Source organism: Colobus angolensis, unplaced genomic scaffold (assembly GCF_000951035.1).
Source record: "Colobus angolensis palliatus isolate OR3802 unplaced genomic scaffold, Cang.pa_1.0 Scaffold50, whole genome shotgun sequence".
NCBI lineage: Eukaryota > Metazoa > Chordata > Mammalia > Primates > Cercopithecidae > Colobus > Colobus angolensis.
In genome coordinates, this window is record NW_012118488.1 from 4,540,019 (window position 1) to 4,553,910 (window position 13,892).

The 13,892-nt window shown below is 55.2% G+C and overlaps 2 protein-coding genes across 2 annotated transcripts in view; one reads left to right on the top strand and one right to left on the bottom strand.

Moving 5' to 3' along the window:
* The window catches only part of ACSF2 (acyl-CoA synthetase family member 2), a 54,629-nt gene extending 44,462 nt beyond the window's left edge, over window positions 1-10,167 (top strand). The window contains 6 exon segments of the mRNA XM_011959959.1: window positions 6,635-6,742; window positions 8,030-8,181; window positions 9,277-9,418; window positions 9,506-9,616; window positions 9,811-9,879; window positions 10,111-10,167. Coding sequence (XP_011815349.1) covers window positions 6,635-6,742; window positions 8,030-8,181; window positions 9,277-9,418; window positions 9,506-9,616; window positions 9,811-9,879; window positions 10,111-10,161 — 633 coding nt within the window. The 3' untranslated portion in view covers window positions 10,162-10,167.
* Window positions 175-4,611, bottom strand: CHAD (chondroadherin). The gene is made up of 4 exons (XM_011959958.1): window positions 3,678-4,611; window positions 1,388-1,551; window positions 975-1,120; window positions 175-730 (listed from the first exon to the last, which is right to left on the bottom strand). The coding sequence occupies exons 1-3, from the start codon at window positions 4,449-4,451 to the stop codon at window positions 979-981; spliced, it is 1,080 nt and encodes a 359-aa protein (XP_011815348.1). The 5' UTR covers window positions 4,452-4,611; the 3' UTR covers window positions 175-730; window positions 975-978.
* Window positions 10,168-13,892: the final 3,725 nt, after the last annotated feature.

Below are 13,892 nucleotides of genomic sequence, written 5' to 3' on the forward strand. Positions count from 1 at the left end.
CTGTGGGCAGACCAGGCCTGGGATGACAACAGATTGACAGGCATGGGGATGAGCCCAGGCCAGATGTTCAAAGGCGACCCTTGCAGCCAGCCCTCCCTCCAGAAAGCAGATGTGATAAAAGATAGTCTGACCTCATCAGCACCTGGTGGGTGAAGGAAATAGGTGGCAGGGGACTAAATATCATACATACATACATTTATATTTATAGAAATCTCAGGAAGAAATTGCAGCATGGGAAGATGGGCAGCAAAGCACCGATGTCCTGCTAGAACGTCCTGGCAGGTGGGGGCTGGCAGAGTTGGGGCATGGGCTTCAAAACCCTTTCTGGAAGCAAGGGGTGGGGCAAGGATCTGATGATTGTTGCCACGTGGCAGGGAAAGAGGAACAGAGGAAGGATGATCCTGGAAGGGTGGCCATCCTGATGACCAACCCGTTGTGGTTCTGATTGACTTGGGGGGGGTCTCAGCAACAGCTTCTCTGAGAGGAACTGGAGGGTGGGGAAGGCATGATGGCTGGGGAGGGGCTCAGCCTTCCTTCTCCCCAGGACACTGCTGAGTGGAGCTGGGTTGGTAATGGAGTGCCCGAGGCCCCCTGCCAGGACGTGTCTAGGTGTGGGCAGCTCTGTGCATCAGCAGAGGCTGTGGGGAGAAGGTAGGGGTGGAAGTGGGAATGTCAGTAGTCTCTCCGGTGGAAGGCAGTGGCCAGTCACCAGGACTGGCTGAGTCAGAACCTGCAAGGAGGCAAGGATCGATGTCAGTACTCCATCAACCTAGATAATGCTTGGAGAAAATGATAGAAGTCCTGCACAGGAGCTTTTCCTCCCTTTGAAAGGGGCCCCAGTCCTCCCCTCCTCTCTCTGTAAAAACGGAGGGTCTGCCTGCCCCTCCAGTGGGAGGGGGTACCCTGGAAGATACCAGCTCACTTGCTGGAATCACCAAAGAGGGATATAGGGGACCTGTTTACCCAGCCCCCACCTGTTTAATGGCGGCCAGCTTTCTTGGACCTCTTGGTAGGGAACTTGCAGCTGCGGAAGGCGTCCGTGTCACGGATGTGTTGGCCCTTGAACTTGGCAGGTGAGGCACAGGTGGCATCTGGGCGGGAGGCCTTGGCTTCCAGCCACCTGGAGAGACAGAAACTTGCTGGGTCTGGGGAAGAAGGTGGGAGTGCTGAGGGGAAGGGCAGTGAACTATGGGACCAGGATTGACTTGGCCACAGGATAGTCTGAAGCTGTCATCTTCATTTTACAGATGGGGAAACTGAGGCTCCCAGGGTCCCATGCCTATTAGGTAGCAGATCTAGGATGCATGGCCAACATGTCTTAGTGCGGGGCTAATGTGTCTCTATCACATGAGGGTGGGCTCTGGGAGTGACATGGGGGTGTTCTTACCGCCGAAGACCCCGGAGCTGGCAGGTACACTTCCAGGGGTTGTTGGTAAGGGTGAGGGTCTCCAGGCTGTCAAAAGGGAAGTTGGAGGGCAGCTGGTTCAGGCGGTTGTTCTCCAAATGGGCGTGTTTCAGCGTGGTTACACCCAGGAAGGCACCATCTGAGAACTGGGGAGCAAGGTGGTCATGAGTGAATGAGTGAGCACCCGAGTGCCAGAGGGGCAGGGTCCTTCCCTGAACCTGAGCCATAGCGCTTGGAGGAGTTTCCCGGTTTTCAAAGCAGTGTGACCAAGTGGTCTCAGATGATCCAATCTATACAACCATCTTTGAGACAGGTGGTGTTCTTTTCTTTTCTTTTTTTTTTTTTTGAGACAGAGTCTTGCTCTGTTGCCCAGGCTGGGGTGCACTGGCACGATCTCAGCTTACTACAACCTCCACCTCCCGGGTTCACACCATTCTCCTGCCTCAGCCTCCCGAGTAGCTGGGACTACAGGCTCCCACCACCACACCGGACTAATTTTTTGTATTTTCAATAGAGACGTGGTTTCACCCTGTTAGCCAGGATGGTCTCGATCTCCTGACCTCGTGATCTGCCTGCCTTGGCCTCCCAAAGTGCTGGGATTACAGGCTCAAGCCACCGCACCCGGCCAGGTTGTGTTCTTTTCAATATGCAAATGGGGAAACGGAAAAAGCGCTGTCCTTTGCCCTGGGTCACAGCAGTGGGTAAACAGTAGCCACAGGACCACACCCAGCTCCTCTTCCCCTGGCACCACAATCCCTGCACAAACACTGGGACTGTGGAGCTGCCAGAGTCTGGCCCCAGCAACCCAAACTGGTACATGGTGAACTTGGTCTGTGCTTAGTGGAGTGGGCAGTGGGCCCAGGCTCCCCACAGTCCCAGGGTCCTAGGACTGCCCCCAGCTCTGTCCTCACTGCTCCCCCACTGCCAGCCAGACGCTATTTGTGAAGCCACCTTGGTGGAGCCTTTGGCCAGGTTGGACGGCTCCAGAGGAAATGTTCTATTGGTGCCCACACCTTTGCCCAGGCGCCACAATTCCTGCCTGGCCTCCCCTGCCCCAAACCAACCCCTGATTCGCCGCTCTGCTGCCCACTGAAAGACCACTCTGGCACTGGTGGGCCACAGGGGACTTCAACTTCAGCTGGGGAGAGGCAGGGCTGAAGGGCAGGCTTGAGCAGGCTCCATCTACCCAAACAAAGGTTGGCTGCTGCCCAAGTGAGATTCTGCCCACATCTCCACACCCGCGCCCTCTCCTGTGGCCCACATTGAGGTATGAAGGTCTCCATAACCAGACTCTCCTCTACCTTGTTGGTCCCCACCCACACCTCCTGGCTGAAGGCCCTGTACCAGGGTGATTTTTCCAGTCCCAGAGAAGGGATTCTGCTCAGATCCAATGTAGCCCCAGCTGGCCAGACACTGGGCACCCCAGGGGAGAAAGGAATGAGTGAGGAAGCAGACAGGAAATGGGTCTAGTGATGGGGGAGGGCAAAGGGCAGTCAGCAGTCTGGAGACAGTGAGGCATGCCAGTCTTCCCTATGGAGAGACACCTGGGGTCTTGTGCCAAGGATTGACAATAGTGGTCTTGCCTTTGCCCCTTCACGGAGCCCATGGGCATGATGTTTGCAGCCTGGGGGAGCCCTTGGTCCCATGCCTACTGAGCTGCAATGGACTTGAGAATGCAATGAATTGTGTCTGTGTGGATTGGGCAGGGCCATCCACCGGGGCCTCTGTGGGGCATGGAGAATGTCTTCCTCAGGCATTTGCTTCCCCTCACTCCCCAGTCCCCCACTCCCCCTTAGCACATATGCACAGCCCCCACCAGGAACAGGGTCTCTTTGTGGGCCTGATCTGCCCAGCTCCTCTAGAAGGCTCCTCAATAAACAAACCTTCCTTTATGGGGTGGTAGGTTTACTGGAGACGGGAAAACAGCAGAGGAGGGGTGGAAGGCCCAACAGGAAGAGGTGGCTGCTGCCCACAGTGGGGGGTTTGGGAGCACTGGAGATGGCCCTAGGGGGCCATTTGTGGGGCCAGGGCAGCCCCACTCCTTTTATATGTAAGAATCCTAGGAGGGCAGTGGCCGAGACTGGCAGCTGACAGGGATTAGGGTAGGGATGTGACAAGGTGAGGAAGGGAGGTGGCAGAGCTGTTCACCTTGGAGATAGCCAGAGGGACAGGGAACCTGGGGGCAGGGGTTGGTACCAGCTGTGGCTGTGGCTCCTGGGGCCTCCAGGAAGGGAAGAAGGAACCAGGGGAGAGCCTGCAGCCAGGAGCTCACCTTCTCCAGGTTGGTGTTGTCCAGCCAGAGGGTCTCCAGGTATCTGCCAAAGGACTGGAAGGCATTGTCCGGAATGCTTTTCAGGGGGTTGTGGGACAGCTTCAGCTCCTCCACCACCCGTAGCTTGCTCAGGGCAGCCGAGGGGTAGCTGGACAGCTGGTTCCTGTCCACGTGGAATTTGGCGAGGTTCTCCACGTCGTCCAGGGCCCCAGGCTGCAGGGAGCTCAGCGCGTTTTCCGACAGGTAGAGCCAGCGCAGGTCCTTGGCTCCCTGGAAGGCGCCTGCGCGCAGCTCACGGATTTTGTTGTTGTTGAGCTGCAAGATGAAGAGGTTGACCAGCGGGGAGAGCAATCCCCGGGGCAGCTCGGTGACCTTGTTGTGGTCCAGGTAGAGGTAGGTCAGCTCGGTCAGGTCGTCGAAGGCACCTGCGCGCAGCACGCGGATGTCGTTATGGGACAGGTACAAGTAGATAAGCTGCTTGAGGCCGCGGAAGGCACCCGCGGCCACCTCGCGAATCTGGCAGTGCTGCAGGTGCAGCGACACGAGGTTCGGCATGGCCCGAAACGAGTTGGCAGCCAGCACCGGGAAGTTGTTGCGCTGTAGGTTGAGCAGCTTGGTCTTCTCTGATACCTTGGGGATCTTCTGCAACCCCACCTTGTCGCAAATGACGTGCTGCAGGTCGCCGTGGCAGTGGCAGTTCTGGGGGCAGGCGGCCAGCGCCGGCAGCAGACCAGCCAGGAGGCCAAGGCTGAGCAAGAGCATTGGGCTGGCCATGGCCAGGACTCCTGGGGCCGGGGCTGGGGGCAGCAGCGGCGGCGGGGCGCGGGCAGCGGTGAGTCCTGGGCGCTCGGGTCTGCCGCCCTCTTTATACGGTGGCCCTGACCGCAGCCGGCAGCCGAGCCAGCTCCTACGTGGAGCATCGAGGCCACTGGGCTTAACTCGCTCGCGCCCAGAGATGCGCCCCCGCCCTCCACGGGGAAGGGGGCGGGGCCCTTCCCCCAGCCGGCAACCATGCATGGGGGAGTGGCACCGTGGCCCCGGAGCCCCGGCTCTAGCCCCCAGCTCTCCTGTGCTTCTCCTCTGCCTACCGCCTTTCCCGGGGCTTTTCTGGGAAGGGGGAATGGTTATGTCTGGAGCCCCGAGTTTACATCATAGAGAGGGGAGGCGTTCCCTGAACTTATTTGTTTGCTCAAGTTTGAGCCTCCACGCCGCACCATCCACACACGCTCGGCCGGGTGCCCTGGATGCGAGGCGGGAGGAAGCGGGACCGGACAGCCGGACGCGTCTCCCCGCGGTGGGCCAGCTGGCGGCGCTTTAATGGGGTGCTTGTGCGGCTCCGGCCGAGCGTGAGAGCCGCCCCGGCGTCGGGCTCCCACTTCCGACGCGCGGAAGTGAGCCCTGGGGAGACCCGAGCTCTTTCCCCACCCTGGGGCGCGCCCCCACCCCTCTCTCCCAACCCTGCTTGCACCCCCATCCCCTTTTTCTACAGCTGAAGGCTAAGCAAAAAAGTGGGAACTCGGGGAGGGTGGCCAACGGGAATGGCAAACACACCTGGAAACCACAGGCCACAAGCACAGTCTCACCATCCTCCCTCCTTCATCGCCCCGAAATATCCCCATCCCTCATCCCCAACCCTAGTGGTCAGGACCCGCCCCTGAGGGGTCTCAGGGTGGCGGCTGAGTGGCGCCGAGGTGTACTTGGCAGAGGTCACATTCGGGCAGTGGCCCCAGGACTGTGAGGACGGGTGCGGGAGGGGGCGGGGCAGGTGGAAGGACCAGCCCTGGACGGCTCTGGCTGCCAGACCCTAAGTTCTGTGGGCAGTCCCGCCCCAGCCCGCCAGATTTCTGTGTACCCACTTGCCAGCCACGATGTCCGGATTCCTGTGGAAAGGGGAGGGTGAACAGGCAGGGTCACAGCTCTGGCCTCAGGATGAGCTCCAAGCTGCCTGGCACAGGATATTGTCTGTGAATGGTGGAGGGAGAAACCAGACCCCACATTGAACCAAACCCCAGTGGTGCCAGAGCCAGAGCAGCTGATATGGGGGAAGCTTGGTGCAGGGAGGAGGATGGATGAGATCTGGTGTCCGTTGATTAAAAGGGACCTAGGACATGGGGTAGCTAGCCTCACTCCCCTTACCCAGTACCCTCGTGTTGGGGCCTGATTTCCAGTGCCTGCTCTTTTCCCAAACCTCTCTGCCCCTTGCCTCTAGGATAGGGGGGGTCATACTTGGCCTAGACCATTCCTTGATGGTATTTAGGCATCTCCAAGGCTGGCTTCTGGTTTTTCTGTTGCTCAGGCTTTCCAACCACTGGAAATGGGGGAGGTGGGGGGGGGGTGCCACTGGTTTTTAAAATCACTGCTTAGGTTGTTTTTTATTTTGATGGAAATAAATTCACCGGGAAACTCTCCAGAGCTTGGGGGATGCCTGCCCCAAGGCCAGGCACTTGTTCAGGGTTTGCGGAATGGGGAGGGGGGTGGGTTGTGTTTGTGCCACTCGTAGCTGGGCCAAGGCAGGCTGGCTTTCTCATCAAGTATATGGGGCCTTTGGCTTGGAAGCGAGGGGCAGGGGGTGTGGCCTGAAATCAGGAAGGTGGAGTTAAGGCAGCCAGGGGATGGGGGAGAGAAGGGTGGGGTGACGGTAATACCGGAGCCACAGGCACAGACAGGTGGCTGCTCCAAGGAAACGGGGCACTGAGAGAGCTCCAGCTGGAAGAGAATGGTGTCCCTGCTCTCAAGTTTCCTTCAGATCTGGGGCCCTGCAGAGATCTAGCTTGCTCACTCCCAGCATCTCTGCCTCCTGACCCCAGGCCCCTACCAATGATGTCTCTGTTTCCACCATTCAGCTGTCCTCCACTTTCCCTTTTCTTTTATGAATTCCTTCCCATTTCCCCAGATAGCTCACCCGATCCCTCTGCATGCGCTGAGCCCTCTTCAGGCACCCTTTCTGGACCCTCTAGGTTGCTTATGGAACCACAGAGAACAGTCCCGTCACATTCTCGAACTTCCCTGAGGACACTGTGGAGCAGAAGGCAGAAAGTGTGGGCAGAATTATGCCTCACACGGAGGTGAGCCCCTGACCAAGACTCCGAAGCCCCACCTCCCATCACCCAACTGGGGTGCACCGAGCTGGGACATCTGTTGCTTTTAGTGAGAGAGCCAAATGGCTCACTCAGGATGCCTAGAGCTCCCCAGCAGCAGCGGTGTGCTAGGCCTGGCCTGGAGGTTCTCTGTGGGCTAAGCATGGAAGGGGGAAAGCTGGAACAGTGGCTGTGAGTGGCTGCCAGCTGAACTTCTCTGCAGCCTCCCTTCCTGTCTGAGGTGTGTTTTTGCCAAGCCCACTGTCTGTTTCAGGGCAGCCAGGGTAGCCTCAAAGAGGAGCCAGAGCACAGACAGTTTTCCTACATAGCTTCTTCTCCTCCAGTGGTCCCCGCCTCTCGCTTTAGCAGAGTTTCTCTTCTTCCTTGGCATAAACACTTCATTTCCCAAGCAGCCTATCGCTTTGGGGGGGTCCCTTTGCCCCTCAAAGGTTGCCCCAGAGTGCATCTCAATCTTAAATGCCCAGCCATGCCTCCTTTCCTGCTCCAACACTGGGGCTGTGCCAGCTGGCTCCTGATTTCCCCTGCACCCTTCTGCTCCCGCCCCTGGGGGATTGCTGCCCCTGTGCACAAGTGGCTGCTTCCGCTGGTGCTGACCGCTGTCCTGGTGTGCATATGCCCTGCCCTCCCGCCAGAGCAGCCCTGTACCCAGGGTTTGAGTAGGGATGTGAGCCCCCTCCCACGTGTCCTACAGCTGCACTGCCATTCTCACTAGGATGCTCACCTGGAAGGGAAACAGGGGCAGACATCACTCACCCCATTTCACAGATGCAGACAGGCACATGGAGGCTCGGCTTTCCTTGGCACGGTGGCCATGGCTCTTTGCTCTACCAGACTTTCAGACTCTGCCTCTCCTATTCACATGGTGTTGCCATGCCACCCTCTTTGGCTTATTTACTGCTTAATGGGAAGTAAGAGGAGTCTCCCTTCTCCTCTGCAGTTTATAATTCTTCAGCTGGCTCTGCAGTCTCCACAGACCTCTTTCTTTGCAGCAGCTGCCTGCCTGCTCTGTTTTCTCAGCACTCCCAGCTTGGGCCTCAGCTCTTCTTTCATGCCCAGCTCAGGTCTCTGACTGGCTTTGGGTCGACTCTAGCCTTTGTCTCCCTTCTCTGGATGGGGATAGGCAGAGCCAGGGGGCCTCATTCCAGGTGTTTGAGTTGGGGGGCTGAGAGCAGGTAAAGCTCTCTCCATTTCTGAGGACCACCTATGCTGAAGCAAGAGGATAGGAAGCCCCAACCTGAGGCTGTCCTGTCCCAGGCCCGGATCATGAACATGGAGGCGGGGATGTTGGCAGAGCTGAACACGCCCGGGGAGCTGTGCATCCGAGGGTACTGCGTCATGCTGGGCTACTGGGGCGAGCCTCAGAAGACGGAGGAAGCAGTGGATCAGGACAAGTGGTATCGGACAGGGTGAGAAGGCAGGGCGGGTTGGAGGCTCTGGCTGCTGAGGGGAGGCTGGAGGTCTTGAGGCTGAGCCGGGAACATTAACCTGGCACCGTGAGGATGTGGGTATCAAGATGACCCCTCACATGCTGGAGACTTAATTTCCAAAATGTATATGGTGGGGATGATCATACATAGCACAGAAGAAATCAACTGGGTCATCATCCTACACCAGCAGCTGCAAAAGCTGAGTCCAGATTCAGTCACTCATTTGTTAGCTCAGCAAATTCTTATTAGAATTCCTTATGTGCTAGCACTGTTCTCGCTGCTGGAGGTCCAGAGGAAAGTAAGATGAGAAGTATCCTCTTTTTGGAGGAAGACAGATGATGCCTGACATCGATAAATAACACCAAGAAAATAGGCCAGGCACGGTGGCTCACACCTGTAATCCCAGCACTTTGGGAGGCTGAGGCGGGTGGATCACATGAGGTCAGAAATTCGAGACTAGCCTGGCCAACACAGCGAAACCCCACCTATACTAAAAATACAAAAATTAGCCAGGCATGGTGGCGCATGCCTGTAGTCCCAGCTACTCGGGAGGCTGATGCAGGAGAATCACTTTAACCTGGGAGGTGGAGCTTGCAGTGAACTGAGAACGTGCCATTACACTCCAGCCTGCGCGACAGAGGAAGACTCTATCTCAAAAACAAACAAACAAACAAAAAACACCAAGAAAATAAAATAGGGTTATAGGAGAGAGAGTGGCTGTGGTGGGGAGGGGAGCTTCCCTTAGATTGAGTGGACAGAGAAGATGTCAGGAGACATTTGAGTTAAGACCCAGAAAGAAGCCAGTCGTGAAAAGCATATGTATAGATATGTTGAGAGCGAGAGAGAGAGAGAGAGAGAGAGAGAATATGTTATAGGTATTGGTTTGTATTTGTCTGCCTCCCCTCCCCTTACTAGACTATTAATTCCAGAGACTGTGTCTTGTTCCTGCTATGTCTCCCAGAGTCTAGAGCAGTGGAAGACACACAGTAGGTGGTCAATAAATGTTTCATGAGTGAGCAAGCAAGTGAGTGAACAAGGCAGAGGTGACAGGTCGCCCCTGGGCTTTCCTTACAGAGATATCGCCACAATGAACGAACAGGGCTTCTGCAAGATCGTGGGCCGCTCTAAGGATATGATTATCCGGGGTGGTGAGAACATCTACCCCGCAGAGCTCGAGGACTTCTTTCACACACACCCGAAGGTGCAGGAAGTGCAGGTGAGGCACCCGGCTCAGGTGAGCCCCCAGAAACAGGAAACACACACGAACAAGGTGATGTCTGATACTTTCCCCTGGCCCTGGAAGGTCGTGGGAGTGAAGGACGATCGGATGGGGGAAGAGATTTGTGCCTGCATTCGGCTGAAGGACGGGGAGGAGACCACGGTGGAGGAGATCAAAGCTTTCTGCAAAGGGAAGGTGGGAGCCTCCGCCCAACCAAGCTGATGCTGCTCGGTTCTTTGTTCGCCCACTCCTCTGCCAACCAGCCTGGGGTGGGGGTTGCTCTGCCCTCGACGAAGCTGATTCCCAGCCAAGCCAGCCCCTGGTCCCCTTCCCATACCTCTGTGAGCTTGCCCAGCCTCACGCCTTACCTCCCTCCCTCTGGTCTGCAGATCTCTCACTTCAAGATTCCGAGGTACATCGTGTTCGTCACAAACTACCCCCTCACGGTTTCAGGAAAGGTGTGTAAGGTGAAGGAGACTGGGGAGGGCAGCCTGGGCTCTGGGGTCCCATGGGGCCCCACCTCTGTTTGCTTCAGCAATGGGTGTGGAGAGGCTGGCAGTAGGCTGACCGTCACCTAATCCTGGTTTGCCTGGGGCTTTCCCTGTTTTGGCACTAAAAGCCTGAGAAACCCCTTATTCTTGGGCATACCAAGACAGTTGGTCACCCTAACTCCTTTTTCTTTCCTTTAGATCCAGAAATTCAAACTTCGAGAGCAGATGGAACGACATCTAAATCTGTGAATAAAGAGGGAGGAAGGGTCTGCCCAGGCCCTCCTCCTGTCCATCCTCCATACTCCCCTTGTCTGTCCTTGTGATTTGGCATAAAGAGCTTCTGTTTTCTTTGGCCTCTTGCTGGTGGGCTCTCTTGGCAGCTCCTATGGGATGGAGAAGGGAAGACACTGAGGGAAACTAGCACTTTCAGACCTCCTATTCCTTGTCATTGAGAGTGCAGAGCACCTTGATGTGGATTATCTACTTAATTTAACCCTCACCCTTGGCATCCCTTTGAGATCCCAACCCATTTTTGTTGTTGTTTTTTGAGACGGAGTCACCCAGGCAGGAGTGTAGTGGTGCAATCTCAGCTCACGCAACCTCTGCCTCCCAGATTCAAGTGATTCTCCTGCCTCACCCTCCCAGGTAGCTGGGATTACAGGTACCCACCACTACCCCCAACTAATTTTTGTATTTTTAGTAGAGGCGAGGTTTCACCGTGTTGGCCAGGCTGGTCCTCAAACTCCTGACCTCAAGCAATCTGCCTGCCTCAGCCTCCCAAAGTGCTGGGATTACAGGCATGAGCCACTGTGCCTGGCCCCAATTTTTTATTTTTAATATACTCTAATTTAATTCTTTTTCACATTGTTGCCAGATTAGTCTAGCAAGAAGTATTCTTTTTATATATATAACGGCTTGATTGAGATATAATTCACATACTATCCAGTTCACTCACCCCTCCCCCGTTTTTTAGAGACAGGATCTCATTCTGTCACCCATGCTGGAGTGCAGTGACATGAGCATAGCTCACTGCAGCCTCAAACTCCTTGGCTCAAGCAGTCCTCCCACCTCAGCCTCCTGAGTAGCTGGGACTGTAGGAATGTGCCACCATGTCTAACTAATTTTTAAACATCATTTTGTAGAGACAGGATCTTGCTATTTTGCCCAGGCTGGTCTAGAACTCCTGGGCTCAAGCAATCCTCCTACCTCAGTCTCTCAAAGTGCTGGGACAATCCACCATTTAAAGTATAGAATTCAGTGGTCTTTAATATACTCACAAATATGTATAACTATCACCACAATCAATTTTAAACATTGTCATCACCTAAGAAAGAAACCCCATACTCTTTAACTATTATCTCCCATCCCCAGCCCCCTTCCTCACCAACCAGCCTCATTTTTATTTTTTATTTGTTTTGATTGGTGAACCTGGGGCATCCCTAGTAGGCAGGGCCAGATAAAGCAGGTTGTATCTTGACCCAAGAAATAAAAACAGTTGGGTTCCAAAAGGCACATAGGTTCCCAGCTCACAGGAATGGAAACTTGCCTCCTGCCTGCCCCCTTACCTCCGAGCATGCCTGCCCCCTTACCTCCTAGCATGCCTGCCCCCTTACCTCCCAGCGTGCTTGCCCCCTTACCTCCCAGCATGCCTGCCCAAAGCAGCAGCAGCCTCCTCTTAACTTTTTCAGAAATGAACATAGGTTTAAGGTACTTTCAGTACCAGTCTCTAGGCTAGGTATTTTCACATTATTTTCTCTCCAAATCTTCCCAACAATCCTATCAAGTAGCCATTGGTCCCACTTCACGAATGACCGAACAGAAACTCAGGGAGGTTCAGTATCTTGCTCAAGGTCACACAGCTGGATCAGAACCCAGCTGTCTGTTAAGCAGGTTCACTGCACACTGGTTACCAACTTGTCAAAGTCCAGTGAGGTGAACACCCACAAGTTACATAACGCTGAGTCCAGTGAGGTAAACACAAGGGACATGCAGTGTGTTTATTACCTATAGGTAGACAGTAAGGGACAACAGAAGGCTGGGATTCATTTGGAGCTGGACCCCTAAGGCTCAGAAAAACTGCGGAGGCAGATGGGGTATGGACTGTTGTCTGCGCATGCCCGACTTTTTTTTGTTGGTTTGTTTGTTTGCTTTGAGATGGAGTCTCGCTCTTTTACCGAGGCTGGAGTGCAGTGGTGTGAACCCCGGGATTCAAGCAATTTTCCTGCCTCAGCCTCCCTAGTAGCTGGGATTACAGGCGTGCACTACCATGTCCAGCTATTTTTTTATTTTATTTTTTTTTAGTAGAGACAGAGTTTTGCCATGTTGGCCAGGCTGGTCTTGAACTTCTGACCTCATGTGATCCACCCACCTCGGCCTCCCAAAGTGTTGCGATAACAGGTGTGTGCCAACACGCCCAGCCAGCCAGACTTGTACTGAAGCTGAGGGACCCCAGAAACCAGCCTGCCCTGTTTTTTGTTTGTTTGTTTGATACAGAGTCTCACTCTGTCTCCCAGGCTGGAGTGCAGTGGCACCATCTGGGCTCACTGCAACTTCGGCCTCCCAGGTTCAAGCAATTCTCCAGCCTCAGCCTCCCGGGTAGCTGGGACTACAGGTGCACACCACCATGCCCGGCTAGTTTTTTGTATTTTTAGTAGACACGGGGTTTCACTGTGTTAGCCAGGATGGTCTCAATCTCCTGACATTGTGATCTGCCCTTATCGGACTCCCAAAGTACGGGTATTACAGGAGTGAGCCACCGCGCCCGGCTTCCGCCCTGGGTTTTATACCCTGAGGCCATGTGACATGTTGGGCTGAAGTGCTGAAGGACATCCTTTTTCTAGGGGGACTGGAACAGAGCATGGCTGTGCTGGCCAGACCTTCCTTCCCGCAGGATGTTGCATTCTCTGCACACTCTACAGTTTTATTTATTTATTTATTGAGACAGAGTCTTGCTTCGTCACCCAGGCTGGAGTGCAGTGGCATTGTCTCAGCTCACTGCAACCTCTGCCTCCCAGGTTCGAGGGATTCTCCCTGCTCAGCCTCCTGTGTAGCTGGGATTACAGGTGTCCACCACCACGCCTGGATAATTTTTGTATTTTTGGTAGAGACGGGGTTTCAGCATGTTGGGTAGGCTGGTCTTGAACTTGTGATCTCAAGTGATCTGCCCGCCTCAGCCTCCCAAAGTGCTGGGATTACAGGCATCTACAGTTATTCTTGAGAACTACAAGCAAGAAAGGAGGGGAGACCCAGGTCAGTTCAAGGCCACTGGGAGAACCGTCCTGCACGGCCTGCCTCTGAAGCCCATGACGTTTCTGCTTTGTGGGACCGTTCTTCAGGTGCCTGCTTCCCCAGGCCTTCCCCTGTGCTGTCTCTCCTGCACACACCAACTGACTGTCCTCCCAGCACGTACACCTCCAGATGCTTGGGTTGCCCTGACCCAAAACAGTCTACTCTCCCGGCCAAGCCAATTGCCCCTGGGATTTTCTGCTCCTCCAGGATCCAGCGCATAGCCCTGGTGGTGGCTCATGCCAGTACAATCCTTGGTTACTCCGGATACTGAGGCAGCAGGATTGCTTGAGGCCAAGGAGTTCAAGACCTCCCCTCTCCTAAATATTTTTAAATGAAATTAAAAGAAAGATCTAGCCCAAGTGCCTCTTCTCCCCTACTGACTCCCACACTCTTACAACTGATGACCTCACAGCACTGGGCGCACGGCTCTGGTGTCCAGCAGGCAAGGAATTAATTAAGCCTTGCCTGTCCTGGCCGGTTGGCTTACCTCTGTCCTGTCAGAATGCAACCTGGCTTTGTGCACCTAGATGTCCCCAGCGCCCAGTTCTGAGCCAGGCACGTCACATGTCAAGGAATTGACTAAGAGCTCCTGGATAGGTCCGGGAACTCGCCCGGGCACACGGTGCCAAAAGGCAGGCAGCCCGCCCCGCGGGCTGGGGAAAAGAACCGACAGGCGGCCGCGGTGAGCGCCC